The sequence below is a fragment of the Phytophthora ramorum genome (assembly GCF_020800215.1).
Source record: "Phytophthora ramorum isolate Pr-102 chromosome Unknown Phyram_PR-102_s0004, whole genome shotgun sequence".
Taxonomy (NCBI): domain Eukaryota; phylum Oomycota; class Peronosporomycetes; order Peronosporales; family Peronosporaceae; genus Phytophthora; species Phytophthora ramorum.
This window is the reverse complement of record NW_027150650.1, coordinates 1,080,759-1,100,360: the sequence shown is the minus strand read 5'-3', so window position 1 is coordinate 1,100,360 and position 19,602 is coordinate 1,080,759. Positions and strand designations below refer to the sequence as shown.

The following is a 19,602-nucleotide window of genomic DNA, read 5'->3' as shown; positions in this document are numbered from 1 at the left end:
CATTAGTGCAGATCCAGACATTTGCTCGGGGCATGCTGGTTCGCGAGCTGTTTGAGCAGACGAAGATCGAGTTTGTCGAGCCAACTCGTTCATCTAGGCAGGCGGGTTTCTAGTTCGCCGTCGCGTTGCAAAATTGTGCTGGCACGAGGTCGCTTTCGGCGAATTCGGATGGCCAAGATCCGAGAGCTGGTGCATCTGCATCTGCAGCTTGCACTATCGTCTCGTTCTGTGATTGCAGTTGCATTGAAGGAATTGATGAAGCGGGATGTCAAGAAATGGCCGCGCTGCCAACACTCATGATGACTGAGGCGAAATCGACGGAAGATAGGAAGTCTCTTCCAGCGCTTGTGCTTGGTCTGGCGCGGCTTCTTACGATTTTCACAGTGACTCGGATGACGAGTGGGATGTTTCGAATACTCGGTGGAGGGAGTGTGCACGGCTCCTGCGTTGCGACGTCAGTGTTACCCGTCGGATGCAGAAAATTGCCGATGCTGCTGCAGGTGCTGTTTCGCCACCGTCCGAGGGTTTGCAGCTGCGGTAGCAATTTTCAAGTGGGCTACGGCTTTCGCCGCTAGTACCCGATTGCAGCATCTTCTTGAACCAAGTACACGGTCAAGTGACCCATTCCTGGTAGGTGACCACACATTGAGTAAACGTGAAGCGCAGCACGAACCCACGGAACGACGAGATGCCGATCACAGTGATGAAGAATTAACTCAGCGCTTGGTACGTGCTGAACTCGCTCAGACACGAGGCTGTCCGTTCCATCGCCCTCGTTCATCGCTGCAAGTGGTGGCCAAGGACGTACCACGAAAGGCGAACGTTTCTATTCTTGAGAAGCTCGAGGCGCCTTTGCCTGGCCTCACTCTCTCAAGTTCCACACAGTACGCCGTGTTGCACTCAACTACTCGTCCGCCAGCATTGAGAAAGTGGTCGCTGGGTGTCGAAGGCGCATGTCAAGCTTTTGATTTCCAGGCTAATCGCAATGCTTTGGCGCTTGGACACAGTGTGACACTCGAAGGTGATGTAGGACTTCGGGACGGAGCCCAGCGCGTCTTGCTGGGCTGCTTTGCTTACCATCAAAAGCGACCTGCACCCGTGGACCTCGCTCGTCTCTGTTTGCTGCAGAAACGAAGATTTGGGGACATTCCAGAGTCGAGTGAGGCTCCAAGTCTCTATGAACTAGTGACGACAGTGAGGCTGTATCGACACGTGCTGCAACTGGGGGGATAATACATTACAAAGAAGGCCCAAGCTCGTCACTATCGTGTACGGCTGCCTGGATCCTGCGTGGAGCAAGTGGTGCTGGTACGAGAAAGCGAAGTTGAGGCCAGTCTGCCGGTGGAGTTATCAGGGTAGCAAGCACTGCTAAGGGAGCGGAGAGGTACTACCCGCCACGTCGCACGACGCTACTTTTCTTGGGACCCCAACGGTGGTGGAGACCATGGATGCGTAGTTGCTCACTCACGGTGCGGGAGACTCCACTCATCAGGCAGAGGGCAAGTACTTCGCATGAAAGTGCTGCAATATTTGAGCAACTCAGGGTGATGGAAAACAAGCAGCAGTTGTATCATGCACTCATCTGCTAGACGACCGCGACACAGAAAGTGACAATGAAGAGGATGATGGCCACCAACACGAAGTAAGGAAGCGCGAGACCTACAGCTACAACACAGAAGAGCTCCTGCATCGTGACAGCTACCGTGCGGACGGACTATGTGGCTTGGCCGTGTTCGCATGCGAGGCGAGCTCAGGTGGTTCGAGCTTGAAAGCTGCACTTTTCTCACCAACAGAACTTACGCGGGAGCTCGATTCAGTTCCATGTGTACCATCCAGCGTCGAGCAGAAGCGCCGTCGCTGAAATTCGTGGGTATCGAGACCTTCACCAGGTGGTTAGCCCCGACAAACCGTTCCTCATCGCATCCACGTCCTTGGGTAGTTTGAAGCGGCACATGATACTGACGCGGTTTGATGCTCAAGTGGATCAGGAGTCCACGAAGAGCGAGAACGGGCTGAAGATGACATTCTTGCGTGACTGATTGTACGCAAAGCAAAAGGCGACACCAGTGGCTAAGGTATTTGAGCGGGACTCGAGTGCGAACGCTGCCAAATTGATCAAGGAATCTCGTCACCGAGGTCGAGCGGGACCAAAGTTTTGACTATGGCGAAAGAGCTTCGTGGCCGCGGTCGCACGCACCATGCTGTGTTTGATGGGGCTGGTAGTGAGCGAAATGGTCCAGCCCACCAGTTTGAAAGTTGCTTTAAGATGCTGCGAGTCGATGCATGCGTGTGTGCAATCAGTGACAAGCTGTCATTGCTGTCATTGCTGTCATTGCTGTTGGAAGGCAGTGATTTGGTTCATCTTGTCGGCGTTGGCGATAGAGAGCTGCTATCGAGTCTGACGTACAGCGATTTGAGCTCGGAAGAAATCCTTGAGCGGTGGAGCCGCAAGCTAGCAAACATTGTGTTGGATTATCTTCAAGAGCAACGAAGAGACGGTCGCACTAGCTGTTTCGTTCCCTCAGACTGCGCGCACAGCTTCCCGGATGCTACGGCCAATGAATCCAAGAGCAAGAGGCGTTTCAGAAGTGTTCGAGCTGTGGGTCATGATCAAGTTGTGCGGCACTCGACACTCGATGCATGTTGAAGCTGTCATATGCTACACTCAGTGGTGCCGCTGGGACGCGAGAGCAAGACCCAACGCAGCATCTTCGTCACGTGCATGGGACCCGGGTGGGCTACGGACTGCTGAACGAGTTGACCAAGCGCCAGAGCGTACGCTTCAGCTCGGCCTGCGCGCGTAGCGCTTCAGTCGCTGCTCAAGCTGCTGATCACCAGCTACATGCACGTGAGTGTGGGCACGCAGGTGACGAGGACCCTGGGTGCTTCTTGACGACGCGAGCGCGAGACCACCGGCGCCCTACTGCTGCTCTACTTCATCCCGTCGGAGCTCTACGTAGTCTACGACGTGCTGTCCTACATCAACCTGCGACCTGCTTCCTTCTACTGCAAGTCCGGCTCGTGGTTACTGGGGTATGCTGTTGATCCCGCAAAGTAGTCGTGGACGTCTGGCAAAATGGCATTAGCTCGGACGTTAAACGAAGCTGAATTGGATCGTTCTACGGACGTACTGTTGGTCTCCGCTAGCAGCTTCATGAACGTCTTCTTCTCGGTCTTGCTGGATTTCTTTGACGAGACACTCAGAAACGTCTGTGAAGAAAGACGGAGGATCGGCTGCAGTTCCAGCTAGAAAGGCGAGCAGGTCTGCTGGAATGTCTGTACGCCAGCAGTTGAGACGGAGCGAATGCAGAGCAGGAAAAGCGGTTGTGGTCCGCCTTCACTTTCTCGGGTCCTGGTTCAGCATCGGCAGGTAGCGACGAAGCGCCAGCGTGTCGACCACAAAGTCCTCGCGCGCAGTAGCAATCTGCATCAAGCGCCTAGGCCCCATGTACGATCGGGAGCTGTGGTGCTCCTTATGTTGCCTTGCACCAAGGAGTGTACTTGGCTCTCTTGCGGCACCAAAGTGCGTGGCTCGTGGAAGAAGTGGTCGCCACGCCCAGCAGCAGCACGCTCCCGAGCTACCTGCATGGAGCTCTCGTAAAGATGAAGGGCAAAGGCCTTGCGGGGCGCCTTTTGCACGAGCTTGGAGCCCTCCTCGGAGGCGGCGGGCACCATCTTTATCTCGGCAACCTGCAGCAGGGCCGTGTTAAACTTGTGCAGGAGCAACTTGTCCCAGTGCAAACGTGGGGCCCGGAGCGCCCGAGGTTTTGAAGTCGATTGCCACGTGGCCTGCAGCATTTTCCCAAGTCGAATCATCGGCGGTGCTGCACTTTCTCGCTCGGGTTTGGCACTGTGGGGTTTTGCTCATTCCAGAACTGGAGCCGAACCAAGCAAGCCAAGACCAAGACGACCATGGTGACCGAGACTTACTACCGCAAGGCGTTGGCGCAGATGAAGAACAAGAACGCGCTGCTAGAGGAGAAGCACGCGCTGCTGGAGGAGAAGCACGCGCTGCTGGAGGAGGAGCACTCGCAGATGAAGACCAAGCACGCGCTGCTGGAGGACGAGCACGCGGAGACGAAGAACAAGCACACGAAGCTCCAGGAAGAGTACGCCGAGCTTCTGAACGAGCGCAACGATCTGGAGGGCGACACCTGGCTTTGGATGATGCAGAACAACAAGCTACAGGCCCAGCACAAGGAACTCCAGGCCGAGCACTCTCGATGGAAGGCCGCATGCGCGTCGCTCGTGAAGGAGGTGGAGAGGAAGGTTCTGGAGGAAGAGTACCTGGCGTATCTGGCGCAGGAGTATGACCAGACGCACTGGCCGGTGACCAAGGTGGCCGAGCTGAAGGTCGAGCAGGAGCGCCAGCTCGCTGAGGCGCACGAGCTGGCCAAGGAGCGGGAGCAAGCGCTGATGGCCAAGGTTGCGGCGCTCGAGAGCGAGATGGTGACGCTCAAGACAACGTCCAAGAGCGAGGTTGCGGCGCTCCAAAGCATGATCCAGCAGAAAGACGACGACTTCGACAGCTTCCGCCGGTCCAGCGACGAGGCCACGGACAAACTCGTGAAGGAACTCGCAGAGGCCACGGCCGAAGCCGTGCAGCACCAGGAGCTGCGCCGGACGCTTCGCACGGCGCTGGAGAAAGGCGCGAAGACGGCTGTGGCCACGACGAACACGGTCAAGGAGAGGCGGTTCACCAAGCCCGTGGAGGTGTCGGTACCGACGCAGCAGCGCACGACCTTGGTGGTGCGCGCGCAAACACAGCAGGATCAGAGGCCAAGGCTGCGTGAGAAGAGCAGCAGCTGTGGTATTCCGTCGACGATGAGCTCCAGGGCCTCGACAAAGGCGACGGCGACGTCTGCAACGTCGAAGGAGTCTGTGGCCAATCCTGTGGAGGTGCGAGCGCAAACGCTGCAGGATCGCATGCGGAAGTTTGAGCTGGAGAAGAGACAGAAGGTCAAGTCGCTGCAGGAGCAGGGACGAAGGTTGCGTGAGAAGAGCAACAGCTGTGGCAGTCCGTCGACAGCGAGCTTGAGAGGCTCGACAAAGGCGACGACGACGTCTGCGACGTTGCTGAAGGTGCCAGCGCAAACGCTGCAGCGCCATGGCCGGAAGCAGGAGTTGACGAAGCCCAAGGAGACCAAGAGTGTTCCGTCAAAGGCGACGTCCAGGTGGGAGCACAACAAGAACCAGCGGTCGGGGCCTTCGTCTGCGGCGACATCGTCCACGTCGTCGTCGCCGGAGACTTCTCCGCGATCGTCAGCTTAATCGTCTTTGACGAAAGCTGGGCCTGGACTGCTGCAGATCATGATTGTCGACAAGTGGATCGAACGGTTGGCACGGTGAATCGGTACGGTATGGGGCACTCATCTCTGCCTCGTATCGTGGCCATTCCGCGCGACGCGGGGCTCATTTCCCCCTGTTCCAAGCAACAAGCAACACGACATCAAGCGGCACCGCAAGCCCAGTTTGGCGAGCAGAGACCCATTTCTCTCTGTCGTGGCTGATCACTCGTGGAAGGTTGCTGGACGTGGAGTGCCGCGGCTTGGTAGGCCTCACGTGAAGTCGCGCCAGCAGTCTCAGTTGATCGGGGCTCATTACCTCCGTTGAAGCTGTAGATGCTGGCGTGCTTCGCGTGAGCTGCGGGCGTGGTGTGGTGTGCTTTCGAAGTGGTCGACGGGGACTCATTACTCCCTGTTGACCACTTTGGTCGCCCACTCGCTTGCTCTTCTACCTTGCTTCGGTGCTTGCGTCCGAGACTTTCTTCGTGGGATGTGCCTCGATTTCGCTCGCCGAATGGACATGCTGCTTGACGCCGACAATCGCGATGGCGAGGTACTATGCTGAGCAACCGACCCAGCTAGCTAGGAGCAGCCTGAAGACAAGTTTGCAGTTTGCGTAGCGCGAAGTAGTAGTAGTATTTATTGAAGCCATAAAGCATTTGCTCTCAACTTTTGTCTGTCCCAGAGACACCAACTCAAAAGATGGCCAGCAAAAACTAAGTGCATGTACAGCAACGCACAGGCCGTCACGTTCATTCCTTTTACGATATTAATATGAGAGCGATCAGTAGATACCGCCTACCGTTCCTATAGCAGCTTCCACACGACGCCCGATCCTTGTCCGTTCTCTCCATCACCGTGCGAGTGGTCCTCATCCTCAATCTACGCCATGTGCTCATTCGTGCCGAACTTGTCCACGTCCTCGTCCTCGCCCATGTCACCGTAGACGCCGTGCTTGGCGCCCACCATGTACTATCAGTACTATCAGTACATGTCGAACTGAAGTAGTGGTGGGCAGGGTTCGCATCGGCATCAACATACTTCCTTCGACTTGCAACAGGTCCATGTACGAGCTAAATTACATTGCCCGCGTAGCCGTCGTCAGCAGTGCCAACGTTGCTCCAAACCCCTCCTGTTGTTGCATCCAGCACACCGACCAGCCTCACCCGTCGACCTGGTGGCGAAGCGCAGCAACGCACCTCACCTCGTCCGTGCTCTTACGAACAAGCTCAATGCCCAAAACAAAGTTGCCCCACTGGTCACTCGCTGGCTCCGATCAGCGCAACGCAGCCGTAATTCCTGTGCAGATGCAGGAAGTCGTCGGCCCGGAAGAGCTGATACGAATAGTCGAGGAAACCGGTGCCCTGGTCCGTCTTCAGCCTCTTCTTGACGCTGTCGCGCTGCAACACCGCGTTCATACGGAAGATCCTGCACCAGCATCACCACGTCAGCTTGAACTCACCATACAAAACCCCTTCTGAGCTGCACCGCACCGGCCCACGACGTGACCACCGACATGTGCGTGTGCCACTCGGCGTTGTTGCAGATGATATCGCCCGTCTTTGGGTCGTCGAAGTCGAGCGCCGCCGAGGGCCCCTGGGTGACCTTCTGCGCGTTGTGCAGCACGCGCCGCTCCGACTTGCCGCTGGGGGCTGATCATGTCCGTGGTCCCCGACTACCTGTACACAATCCAGAATTCACCTAGGATTCGTCGTCAACACATCTGTCGACCGCCAATTGAGGCGGCCGCAACGTCCAGCAGAATGGGGCGAAGCGTCGACGGTATCCCGTGTGAAGCGAGTCCGCCGTCGGGTCGAAGCCGAAGTACACGGTCAGTGCGCGCGCTCAGCACAAGATGGTCAATGGACTTGCGCGCGTCCTGGTGTAACAGCCCCGCCATCACGTCCGCGCAGCGCTCGGCTCTTGGTGATCGGTTTGTGCTCGCAGATGGGGCTAAGTGCGAATAAAAGTTGATACTACGTCCTTTGTATCAGTACGTGTCGAATGCACTGATAACATTGAAGTGCGCACGCACTTCCTCAATAAAGAAGAGGTTTAAGAGTTCGCAGTAGAGCAGTATCTTCGTTTGCTTATGGTTTCCCTAACAGGTCTACAGAAGCATGGTTGCTACGCTACTCAACAAGCGCCACAAGGGCGGCTTGCCATCTAGCAAAGCTGCGCAAAAGCCTTGGAAACGACCTAAGCGCGGTTCTGGCGAGCCAGGGGACCCATCCACTTGGCCTTCTCCTCCGCCGTCTGGAAGCGACCGTGGCCGAACTTGGACGAGGTATCGATGAACTTGAGGTTGATCTCCTCGAGGGCCGAACGCTTGGTGTGCACCAGAAGCGACTTGCGCAGGGTCAGAGCACGCTTCTTGGTGCCGACGATGGCGCCCTTGATCATGAGCCAGTCCTCGTTGATGACACCGTAGTGGGGGAAGCCACCCAGAGGGGTGATGTCCTTCTCCGTCAGGTCCTGTTCGGTCATGCACGACTTCTTGTCGCCCGCGGCACCGACGCGGTAGATCTTCTTGTTGATCTCGGTACGGTGGTGGTAACCGTGCTGACCAGCGCGCGGCACCGTGAAGCGAACGCGCGACGGGTGCCAGGCACCGATACAGGCGACCTTACGCAGACCACGGTGGGTCTTACGCGGAAGGCGGGTGACACCCCAACGGGTGATGACGCCCTCAATACCGTGACCCTTGGTGACACCGATGACATCAATCATCTCGTCCTTGGCGAACACAGCCGTGACGGGCACCTGCTTCTCGAAGAGCGACTTGGCGAAGTCCACCTTGTCGGCCACCGAGCCGCCGTTGACCTGCACCTCGAGGAGGTGGGCCTTCTTCTGGCGGAGCTTGACCTTGCGCACCTGCGTGTGGGCGAGCACGCGCACGACCTGGCAGTACTTCTTGATGCGGTTGAGCTCGTTCTCAATGTCGGCGGGGGCCGTCTGGTACTTCTTGGCGTACTTGGTGAAAGCTTTGCGCTTCGACTTGTACCAGTTCTTGTAGAAGCGACGCTTGATCTCCTCGCTCAAGTGCTCGGCGAACACCGTCGTGAGCGTGCGCAGGCCGCGCGGGGTCTCGAGGTAGCCAACGACACCGACGACGACCATGGGGGGCGTCTCGACGATCGACACAGGCTCAACGATCTCCTTCTTGTGCACCTTGGAGCCGGGGCGGTCCACTTCGCGCACGATGTGCGTCATGCCGGCCTTGAAGCCCATGAAGGCCGTGAGGTGCGGCGCCTTGGACGCGTCATCGCGCGGGAACTTGCGAACGCGGCCACGGTGGTGCTTGGTACGCTTCTTGGGCAGGAAACCCAGGTGACCGTGACGCGGAGCCTCGAACTTACGGTGACCCATACTTGCTACGAGAGTTACTGCAAAACTCAAAGTGCTCTGCTGGCCCCATTAGCGCAGTCGAAAGGGAAGCGCCGCCAGCCAGTCGCTAGATCGGAAATAGGGGGATTCGAATTGCACCACCAATTGGACGAAAACCCAGCCAATCAGCTATAGACGCACTTAGCCACCGTCACAACGGTACTTGTACTAAAAAGTTGCCGATCAAAAGCCATCGGCAACCAAAAAAGCGCCAAGGGCAACCAAGGCACTAGTGGCCATGCACATCAAGCAGGTGGTGGTCTGCGGCTTCCGCAGCTACAAGGACCAGGTGGCCGTGGAGCCCTTTAGCAAACAGCACAACGTGGTGATTGGGCGCAATGGCACGGGCAAGTCCAACTTCTTCGACGCTATCCGCTTCGGGCTGCTCACGTCTCGCTTCGCCAACCTGCGGCCGGAAGAGCGCCAGGCTTTACTACACGAGGGCTCGGGTAAGCACGTCATGTCGGCGTACGTGGAGATCATATTCGACAATAGCGACGGCCGTCTTCCCGTGGACGACGTGGAGGTGGCGCTGCGCCGCACCATCGGCGTCAAGAAGGACGAGTTCTTCCTCAACCGCAAGCACATCCCCAAGAGCGACGTGGTGCACCTGCTGGAGAGTGCCGGCTTCTCCCGCTCTAACCCTTACTACATCGTGCAGCAGGGCAAGGTGAACGCGCTCGCCGTCATGCGCGAGCGCGAGCGGCTGGAGCTGCTCAAGGAGGTCGCAGGTACCAAAGTGTACGAGGATCAGAGAACAAAGGCGCTCAAGATTTTGCACGAGACGCAGGCGCAGAGAGATAAGATCCAGGAGGTCGTGAGCTACATTGAAGAGAGGCTGTCGGAGCTTGAAGAGGAGAAGGAGGAGCTCCAGGAGTACCAGCAACTGGACAGGGAGCAACGTGCACTGGAGTACACCATGTACGAGAAGGAGCTGCAGAAGGTACGTGCCGAGATCGAAGCGCTGGATCGACACAGGCAAGAAGAGGGCGCGCTGGCCACGGATTTGCACGAGAAGCTCATGCACGTGCGAGCTGAAATCAATAGGATCGAGAGTGCCCATCGTAGTAGAGACCAAGATCTCGCGCAGTTGGTGGAGGACCGGAAAAGCCGGGAGGATGAGCGGAACGGGCTTATGGAAGCTCGATACAAGTTGGAAATGGAGATGAAAGAACTGAAGGAGCAGATCCGCTCGGACGGCGTGCAGCGGTCGGCAGTGTCCAAGGAGGTGGAAGTGGTGAAACGGGAGATCGCAGCCAAGCGAGCGCGGTTGACGAATGAAATCCTTCCTGCGCTACGACAGGCAGAGCAAACACACGATCAAGTGGCACGAAACCTTCAGGAGTGCAGAGCACAGTCGGAGCATCTGATTGCCAAACAAAGTCGGAAAAGTCAATTTCTCACCCAGCAACAGCGCGATGACTACCTTCAGCGTGAGATCAGCGACATTGAGAGCTTGGTGCGCCGAAAAGAGTCTGACACGGCGTCCCTGAGGCACTCGACAGAAGGTTTAGCGCGATCAATTGAGGGCTCCGACAGAACACTGCAAGAGCAGATAGAAGAGCTGCGTGAACACCGCCGTCGAGTGGACGCTGTTGGAGCAGAGATGTTGCGATTGAAGGAGCAGCGTAACTATCTTAATGAAGAGCGGAAAGGGAAATGGCGCGAGGAGAATCAGATTTCGTACGACGTGCGGGAGCTAACGAAGAAGTTGAACGATGGAGAAAATGCGTTGCAAAGCACAATGGCATACGACGTCCGCCGTGGTCTACAGGCAGTGCGCGAAATGCAAGGTCGCATCCGAGGAATTTACGGACCGCTGATTGACCTCGTGAGACCAGTGGACGAGAGGTATTGTATTGCTGCGGATGAGGCTGCTGGTGGCTCTCTTTTTCACGTCGTTGTAGACACGGATGATACAGCGGCCAAGATCATGCGCGAGCTGGATAAGAAGAACTTAGGCCGACTTACATTTTTGCCCCTGAACCGCTTAAAGGTGAAGGAGCATTTCGACTACCCTCATAATGACGATGTTGTCGCACTGGTCGAGAAACTGGAATACCCCGCCGAGGTTCGCAAGGGTGTTATGACTGCCTTTGGTAAGAAATTGCTGTGTCGCGACTTAGATGCGTGCGTGCGCTACGCGGAACAGACGAATATGGACTGCTTGACATTGGATGGTGACATGGTTCACCGTCGCGGTGCGCTCAATGGTGGCTTTAAGGACCTTCGACGATCTCGCACCCGAGCAATGATGGAAGTGAAGCAGGCACAGCTTGATTTGGAAAGTGTGACGGAGAGAGCTCGGCGAGTGAACACAGAGGCCCAGCAAGCAGATCAGCGAGTGACCGGCGTCATTAGCGAGATTCAGAAGCTAGAGGCGGAAAAGAACCGTTCCATTTCCGCGCACAAAAACTTGTGTGACGAAATCTCTCGACGCAAGAACCACATCCACAGTGAGAAAGAAAATCTGGCGCAGAGAGAGCGAAGCTGTGAGCTCCAGGAACGAGAAGTGAAGGACTTGGCTGCAAAGATTACTTCGCTGCGATCTGAACTTCTTACCCCTATGCAAGATACCTTGACAGCAGTTGAGCAGGAGTTGCTGCATTCCTTGTCTGCTAAAATCTCGCTATTTGAGGCTGAAGAACGAGACCAAAGACAGCGTCTAGAAGAGATACGTTCTAGGGAGGAAGGTATCAAGACGGTTCTGGAAGAAAACCTTGTTCGACGTGAGAATGAGCTGGCGCGACAACTTGGTGAAGGAATTGAAGAGCTGGCAATTAGTGAGCGAGAGGAGGCCCTAAAGGCAAAGCAGATCGACCTGGAAGATGCCTCGCGTTTGGTTGACGACAATAATTCGTCGCTGAAAGATATCGAGCGAAAGATTGCGACTTTGCAGCAGGAAATCACGAACGAGAATGTGCAAGTGGATGCGCTAAATGGAGAGGATGTATCGCTAAGCGATCAAATTGAGCAGGAAGCCCGGCGAGCAGAGAAGGTGTTGAACAAACGCCGTCGGCTGTTAAAGAAGCGTGAAGATTCAACCAAAGATATCCGTGAACTCGGAACCTTACCCATTTCTGAGCTTGAGAAATTCAAGGTGTTATCATACCAGGAGGTGATCAAGCAGTTCAAACGTCGCAACGAGAAGCTGAAGAAGTACAGCCATGTGAACAAAAAGGCGTTGGACCAATTTATGAGTTTCAACGAACAGCGCGAGACGCTTCTGGAGCGCAAGAGAGAGATTGATGATGCGTACAGCTCTATCGAGGACTTGATCGATGTTTTGGACAAGCGAAAGGACGAAGCCATTTTCCGTACGTTCAAAGGCGTGGCGGGGTTCTTTTCGGAAGTCTTTCGCGAGTTGGTACCAACAGGAGAAGGCAAGATGATCCTGGTTGGGGCTGACACGGACCAGTCCAATAATGGCACGGACGGTGGCGACGAGGAATCAAATGTCGACACATACTCTGGTGTGCAGATCAAGGTGAATTTCCGCGGCGAAGGCGATTCCTACTTGATGCAGCAGCTATCTGGCGGTCAGAAGGCATTGGTAGCCCTGGCGTTTATCTTTGCCATCCAGCGTGTCGACCCAGCTCCGTTTTATTTGTTCGATGAGATTGACCAGGCGTTGGACTCCACTCACCGAGCTGCCGTCGCGGCGTTGATCCATCGTCAAGCACACTCGAAGGACAGCCCGGCACAGGTACGCACCCTTCCTTTTCATTCTCATCGTTTCTGCTCATCGTTTTGCTTGGTGGATTTTGTAGTTCATCACGTCGACATTCCGCCCTGAATTAGTGAACATCGCGGACAAATTCTACGGGATCGGCTACCAGAACAAGATCAGCAACGTCTACTCAATGGCGAAGGAGGAGTCTCTCGACTTCATCTCCAATATCATGGCGGAGGAAGAGGGCGTGGCAGAGTCGCAAGAATAAATCTTACTCGTCCGAGCGACACCTTTTAATCTAATTGAAGCAATTTTGATTTCGCTGCTTTTACTCGGCCAAAACACGATGCCTTGACTCGCAAAATCGCACTTTACAATAGCTGGTCGACGATGGCGGACCCGCTTGAGGCCATCCTGGCGTCCATGGCGGCGGCCACGGGCAATGCGTCGCCGCCCACGAAGTCCGCGACGAAGACGAAGGACGCAGCTGCCGCTTCAACGGGCAAGAAGCGCGGTCGCGAGGTGTCTTCCACACCTCCGTCGGGCATCTGGAACCCGCAGGAGGAGATGCCGCTGGACTTGGCCGCGCTCGATACGCTGCAAGACGCCGCCAAGACGTGGTCCGTGAGCCCCGCAATGGAAATCACTCGGCAGCAAACTGTGCGTGTGCTGTGCAACAAAATCCGCCGCGCCAGCGAGGACCTGGGCATCGGGAAGCTGCCCAACTCGGCCTACGAGACGTGGCAGTTGACATCGCAGCTCACAGTGAAGGAGCAGGACCCGCTCATCCCCCACGCCAGCAGCGACTACAGCGGACTGTTCGAGGAGCTGCGCAAGGCCGGCGCCACCAAGTCTGGTGCGACGAGGAAGTGCAAGGAGCTCACGAAAGAGGCCGAGAGGATGCTACGCAAATTCGGCCAGCAGGACTTTGTGGCCGGCAAGAAGAAGAAGGTGCACGTGGCGGATGCGGGGGATGATGTGCGACAATTGACCTATGGCAACTCGACGGTGAAGCTCAGTGCATCGCATTTTGCCAAGCTGCGGGAGATGTACGCGCGCAAGCTAGGGCTGAGCGGAAATGGGTCGAGTATGGCACCGAAGGACCAAAGGCAGTTTGAGAGCGCGCTGTTCTGCTTGCTGCTACGGTACGACTCGTTGGACGGCGGAGGATTTCAGGTGCGGGAAGCAGTGGTGTGTGCCCTGTAGGTGTGCTGATCTCTAATATGGTTGTGCTGTTTTTTGTGGCGGGCAGGCTGCGCTGAACGAAGAGTGCTTCGACGTGCTGCTGAAGGAGTTCGACTGCAAGATGGAGTGTTTCGCATCGCCGTTGAACTGCCGCTACTCGCGGTTCTGCAGCGCCTTCCTCGACACGGATTTCGCGTTTGGAAGTGTGGGCAGCTTTTTCGACTTCTCGCCACGCTCCGGGTGCGATAGTACTTGTTTTGTCACTTTCTAACACGAATTGCAACGCTGACCTGTGCTGTTGTTCTCGTGTTCAACTGTAGATCCTTCGAAGCGAACCCGCCCTTCATTCCCAAGGTGATCAAGCGGATGGCAGACCACATGACTGAGCTCCTCAATGCTGCCGACGGCCCCTTGGCGTTCATTGTTATCATCCCGGCGTGGCACGAGACTGAGGTACTGATTATTGCACTAGTGTGTATTATTGCCAGCATACTGATGGCATGGTGCGTTTTGAATGAATGTCAGGGATGGCAACAACTGAACTCGAGTCGCTTCAACCAAAGGCACCTTCTCATCCCGCAGAAGCAGCACGGCTATTGCGAGGGCAAGCAGCAGATCCGGAAGACTCGCTGGCGCATCGCGTCGTTCGACACGAGTGTGTTCTTCTGGCAGAACTCCAAGGCATGCAGCAAATGGCCTGTGTCGGAGAAGAAACTCGAGAGTCTACAACGCGCCTTCAAGTCCAAGCAGGCTGATGAGCGCGACGCACTGGGACTACGCAAGTCTGGCAAGCGGGCTCGGGTGGCAAAAGACTAATTGCATGAGGGTTAAATGGATAATGGCTGCTGTTCACGGGCACGTTGGTGGATGTGGTGGCGAGGGTGAATGAAGTTTATGTTGCAAGATCGAATCTCGTGCAAGCATTACAGCGGTGATATACAGCCAGCGAGAGCGACGGACGCACACACGCGGAGTGATATGTCCTGCTGCGCATGCTCATTTCTATTCAGCCCGAGGACTGGCAACATGTGTAGCCAGTATCCTCACCTTACTTCATTAATTCCACAGAGGAGACCAAGGTGACATACTCCTTCATCACCCTGCCGCCACAGGCGCCTGTCAGCACTGGCGCATGGGTGAACTTTTATATCAGTCACTGGCTGTACCCAATGATGTGGGTTCAGGCACCAAGACCAATGCATGAGTAGGTCAGAAGGCAGAAGCCAAGATAACAATCAATGTCAGTTCTCAATTCTCCATGAAGGACTCAAGTGGCTTGGCAAAGGGTAGCTCTACATGCAGTCCAACCTTCGAGCTCCAGCTTTCTTTCCAATCCCACTTTTACCCGCTAACCAACAAACAACCTTCAAGTCTCCTACATCGCCGCACTCTTCAGCCGACTTCCTATCTAGCCTTTTTTCAGGTTGTGAGCCCAAGTGATCTGCAGCCATGCAGCAACGGTGTCGACCCGCCTCCGTCCGCCAATGGGCGGCAGCCAGCAGACAGCGAGTGGCAGAAGGCTGAAGGTGACTCTGGGTTCTGGGTTGTGAGATCTCAGCCGGGCTGGAATATCATTTCTAGTTTGTACCCACCGAGGCGTCGCACTGCCACTGGCAGTCTGCCAGTGCGGCACTGGGGAAGTTTGTAGTAGCGGCGCACCATGGCTAGCGTTAGAAGGAGGGCACGCAGTGCAGGCAAATTCTAACGGAGCTCAAATACATGTCAGTTTGAAATTTCCTCCCTAGTGCGCAATAGAGGAGGTGGCTGGGGCTAGCCGAGCGCCGAGCCAGAACAAAATTAATTTTTCGCGGATTTTTGACTCAAGACGATGGAGAGCGAAGAAGCTGCTGACCTATCCATCGACGTTCCCCCGCTTCCGGCGTCTCCTGAGCCGCAGGAGATGCACGCCGCTACGCCGACGTCGAACCGCGCAGCCCGAGGCTTGGGCGGGCAGCGGCGTCTACTTTGGTCCGGTCCCTTTGCTACGCTGACGGCTGGGTCTGCAGCCTGGGGGAGCTCTTCCGATGATGGCGACGTGACAATGGCCACAGCATCACCGGGACGGGACACGCCAGCTGCAAGGGCCAGTTCGGCAGAGAAGGAGAAGGCTGAGTCTGGGCGAATCACGAACGCCCCAACGCTTCCTGCGGCGCCGCGGTACGCGGGCAGCACGATGAAGGACCGACGGAGCTTCATGCGTGCATACGAGACCTACTATCATGCGCTCAGTGCGTTCGACACGGGTTTCGCGCGTCCATTTATCATGCCGGTCAGTGGATGCATTGAGGAAAGAACATGCCAGATGATCTGCATGTACGAGTTCCAGAAGAACCCCAACGAAGTGTCGGAGGGGGAGTGGATTTCCTATTTCCTGCAAGCCCGGGAACCGGAACTGGAAGACTATACGGCAGTGGACCTGGCGATGAAACAACTCAAGATGAAGACAACCTTTCCTGATGCCGCATCACGAATGGGTCAGCTGCGGGCTGACATGCACCATATCCTCGACGAACATACCGTGGAGCAGGTGATGCTGGAGCGGGAACAGAAGAAGGTGGTAAAGTATTTTGTCGCAGCGCTGGAGCCGGCGGAGTTCCGCGAGGCAATCCAGAAGCGTCTGCAATACGCCCAGCACAAAGCTCTGAAGACAGATATTGTCAAGTGTTACGCGTGGGTATTGGAGCAACTTAAGGCATATTTGGTCTGGCAGCCAGCCCAAGTAAAGCCCCAGGCTCGCCCGCAGAGCAAGTTTGGTCAACAGCCTCGCCGACCACAGCAGGAGGACAACCACAGCCATGGAGCGAAGCCTGGGCCGTCATCGGGAAACAGTAGCAGAGGTCGAGCAGGTCCGACAGAGGGAAAGCCACCCCCAAAGCCGCGCAGTGGAAACCCGCCTCGTCGTACCTGTCTCAAGTGCGGATCGCAAACGCATTTGGTGCGGCAGTGCCCAGATGTAACCCCCGATGAAGTGGATAAACTCCTGGCGGCGCGAAATCCGTCGACCAATAGCGCGACTAGCACTCACTTCAAGCGTGTGCAAGTTGTGAATGAGGACAGTGCCGAGACAGGTTGTGCGCAAGCAACTACGTCCAATCACCCCCTGCGTCACTCGATAGGCTTAAGGGATGACGACGGTACGGCTCAAACGACTATTGACGGCTTTACTCTGCAGACATCGCTGCTAGATAGTGGTGCGGATGACTCCGTGGTCAGTGGAGGGATTGTGCGCGCTTTGGAGTCGGCTGGTGTTCCTATCCTGACGTTTTCGGCTAACACGGCATTGGAACCTGTGGGTGGGCATTTGATCCCAGTTGCCCGGAAAGTACGTTTTGGTGAAGTGGAGTTTGCGACCTCAGCAGGTCCACTACTTCTACGCAACCTGGATTGTTTGGTGCACGAAGAAGATCGATCGTTGGCTCTAACCGTGGGCCGTCCAGTGATGAACCGCCTAGGTTACTCTACAGACGGTCTGCTCGCTGCAGCACGAACACGCCAGCCCGAGTACTGTCTCACGGAACCAGCAGAGGAGGACTCCGACAAGAACAACTCGCCGTTAGTCCGCGTACAGGCGATGCGAACTCGGCTCCTTGATGAATTGGACGTGGACGGTGATGATTTGGATGAACTTGTTGCATCTCCAAGGCTCGTCGCAGAGACCACGCGGGCCGTACAAGAAGCTCTGGAACTTAAAATACAAGAGGCGCGTGCGAATGGACTAACAAGCAAAGAAGGGGACGATTTGCAGGAGCTCCTGTTTCGCCACATCGACGTGTTCCGACTCTCATTTGGTGATGACCCGCCAGTGCGCGTTCCCCCCCTTCGCGTTCATCTGAAGGAAGGAGCTCGGCCTGTGAAGGCTAAAGCGCGGCGCTATCCGCCTGATCACAAACGGTATTTGGAGGAACACATCGAAGAACTCGTCCGTCACGGTTTAGTGAAGAAAAATCACCGCAGTCGCTGGGCGTCAGCACCTCGGATTGTGGCGAAACGGAAACCCGGGGAATACAGGATGACTGTCGACACACGGGCCGTCAACGCTCTCACCGAGCCGATGCCGTGGCCTGTGCCAGACATCGAGGCAGACTTGGCTCAAGTCGAGGACTCTGAAGCGTATTTCACGATTGACTGGTGGCGAGGATATTGGCAACTTCCACTGGATGAAGACTCACAGGAACTCTACACTATCATGACACACCGCGGGATGTTTACCCCGACCAGAGTGTTGATGGGCAGTACGGATGCGGTAGCATACTGCCAAGGCGTCGTCGAGGAGATTTTTGGACCTCTTCGTGGCGGTCAGATCCTCGCCTGGCTCGACGACATTCTCGGATATGCTCGCTCGCCATCCGCGCTGCTGGTCGTGCTCAAGAATGTACTGGAGTTGTGCGCAGAGTACGGTTTGAAGTTGCACCCTCTAAAGTGTTGTTTCTTCACCCGTGAGGCTACCTGGTGTGGACGAATGATTTCAGCACAAGGTGTTCGTCACTGCCCATCTCGGATTGATGGGTTGGTAAACTTGCCGGCGCCACACACAGCAGGGGAACTACAGCAGTTCCTTTGTGCTGTAAATTGGATGCGTGGCAATATCCCCGAGTACAACGCTCTCACAGCAAAGCTGTACGAAGTCCTGGAAGCGGCGGCTACTGTTGCTCAAAGTCGGAAGAAAACGCGGTTACATCGGGTGCTGCTTGACTCGGTCGGCTGGGGTCCGGAGCATGATACGGCACTGGCCAATGTCAAGGACGCTCTGCTCAAAATGGTCACATTAGCCCATCCGAAGGACGACTGGGAGGTATGCCTATTTGCTGATGCGAGCCAAACTCATTTCGGAGCAGTGGTGTCGCAGATTCCACCGGAGGATGCCGGCCTGCCCATCGAGAAGCAGCGTCACCAGCCTCTCGCTTTCTTAAGCGGATCATTCACTGGGGCTATGGCACGCTGGTCTACGATCGACAAAGAAGCCTACGCGACTGTTGCGGCATGCAAACGCTTGATGTATTTGCTGCTTCGTCCGCGAGGTTTCCGTATTTTTACCGACCATCGAAATTTGCAGTATGTGTTCGACCCGCTCGCGGTCAACAGTTCTCTCGGCCGCCATCAAGTCGACCGTTTGCAAAGATGGGCAATGACTCTCACTGCCTTTCGCTACGTTATCGAGCATGTACGCGGGGATGAAAATGTGTGGGCTGATCTTTTGTCTCGATGGGGTGCAAGCGCACCGACAAAGGTAGCCTCCGCTCGAATGAGTACTTTGCTGGTGGTGAACCGAGTTTCGCCGCTGACAGAGCCGGATTTCGCTTGGCCTAGGAGCTCGACATCGTGACTGAACAACGTCAGCAGCTTGCAGCTCGAGATCCTTCCGATGCCCTACCTCTGTGTCGCTGGAACGACGAGATGGGTTTATTCGTGACGGAGTCGGGCCGTATTTGGATCCCCGAACAGTGTGTCGATCTCCAACAACGACTGTGTGTGCTGGCACATGCCGGCCTTAGTGGGCATCGTGGCGAGGGAGTGACCCAGCAGATGCTGGCTGAAAAGTTCGACTGGCCTACTCTAAAAGCCGATGTGAAGGCGTTTGTGCGTAGTTGTCTCCACTGCATGGTCGTGGGTGAGCGCGTTGTTCCTCGACCTTTTGGCCAAGCTCTCCACGCTTCCGCTCCCAATGAGGTTCTGCACTTTGATTTTCTGTCACTTCCGGCAAGTTCGACTGGTGAACCATACGTGCTGGTGCTGAAGGACGACATGAGTGGGTACTGTGAATTAGTTACCTGCGAAAGTGCCACGGCTGAGGCAGCATGCTCGGCATTGCTGGATTGGTTCAAGCGCTTTGGACCTGTTACGCAGTGGATATCGGATCGTGGGACTCATTTCAAGAACACCATTCTCGAGCAGGTGCGGAAGTTCTATGGTGGATCGCATCATTTTACAACAGCATACTGTCCGTGGTCTAACGGGACAGTGGAGGTGGTGAACAGACTGCTACTACGGTGCATGCGGGCGATGCTGAGCGAGCTGAAACTGCATGCGGCTGAATGGCCTACCATTCTCCCATTGGTGCAGTCTGCCCTCAAC

At 56.0% G+C, this 19,602-nt stretch overlaps 4 protein-coding genes across 4 annotated transcripts; 2 read left to right on the top strand and 2 right to left on the bottom strand.

Annotated features, from left to right (window-relative positions):
* Positions 1-6,544: 6,544 nt before the first annotated feature.
* On the bottom strand, positions 6,545-6,945 carry KRP23_4971 (Tyrosine--tRNA ligase; the record flags this gene model as incomplete). Its single annotated transcript, XM_067889989.1, has 2 exons — positions 6,545-6,713; positions 6,779-6,945. The coding sequence occupies 2 exons, from the start codon at positions 6,943-6,945 to the stop codon at positions 6,545-6,547; spliced, it is 336 nt and encodes a 111-aa protein (XP_067746574.1).
* A 539-nt stretch (positions 6,946-7,484) lies between these two features.
* On the bottom strand, positions 7,485-8,654 carry KRP23_4970 (60S ribosomal protein L3; the record flags this gene model as incomplete). Its single annotated transcript, XM_067889988.1, has 1 exon — positions 7,485-8,654. The coding sequence occupies one exon, from the start codon at positions 8,652-8,654 to the stop codon at positions 7,485-7,487; it is 1,170 nt and encodes a 389-aa protein (XP_067746573.1).
* A 256-nt stretch (positions 8,655-8,910) lies between these two features.
* KRP23_4969 (Structural maintenance of chromosomes protein 3) lies at positions 8,911-12,613 on the top strand (the record flags this gene model as incomplete). Its single annotated transcript, XM_067889987.1, has 2 exons — positions 8,911-12,378; positions 12,443-12,613. The coding sequence occupies 2 exons, from the start codon at positions 8,911-8,913 to the stop codon at positions 12,611-12,613; spliced, it is 3,639 nt and encodes a 1,212-aa protein (XP_067746572.1).
* A 1,435-nt stretch (positions 12,614-14,048) lies between these two features.
* Positions 14,049-14,285, top strand: KRP23_4968 (uncharacterized protein; the record flags this gene model as incomplete). Its single annotated transcript, XM_067895859.1, has 1 exon — positions 14,049-14,285. One exon carries the CDS (start codon positions 14,049-14,051, stop codon positions 14,283-14,285), a length of 237 nt encoding a protein of 78 aa, XP_067746571.1.
* Positions 14,286-19,602: the final 5,317 nt, after the last annotated feature.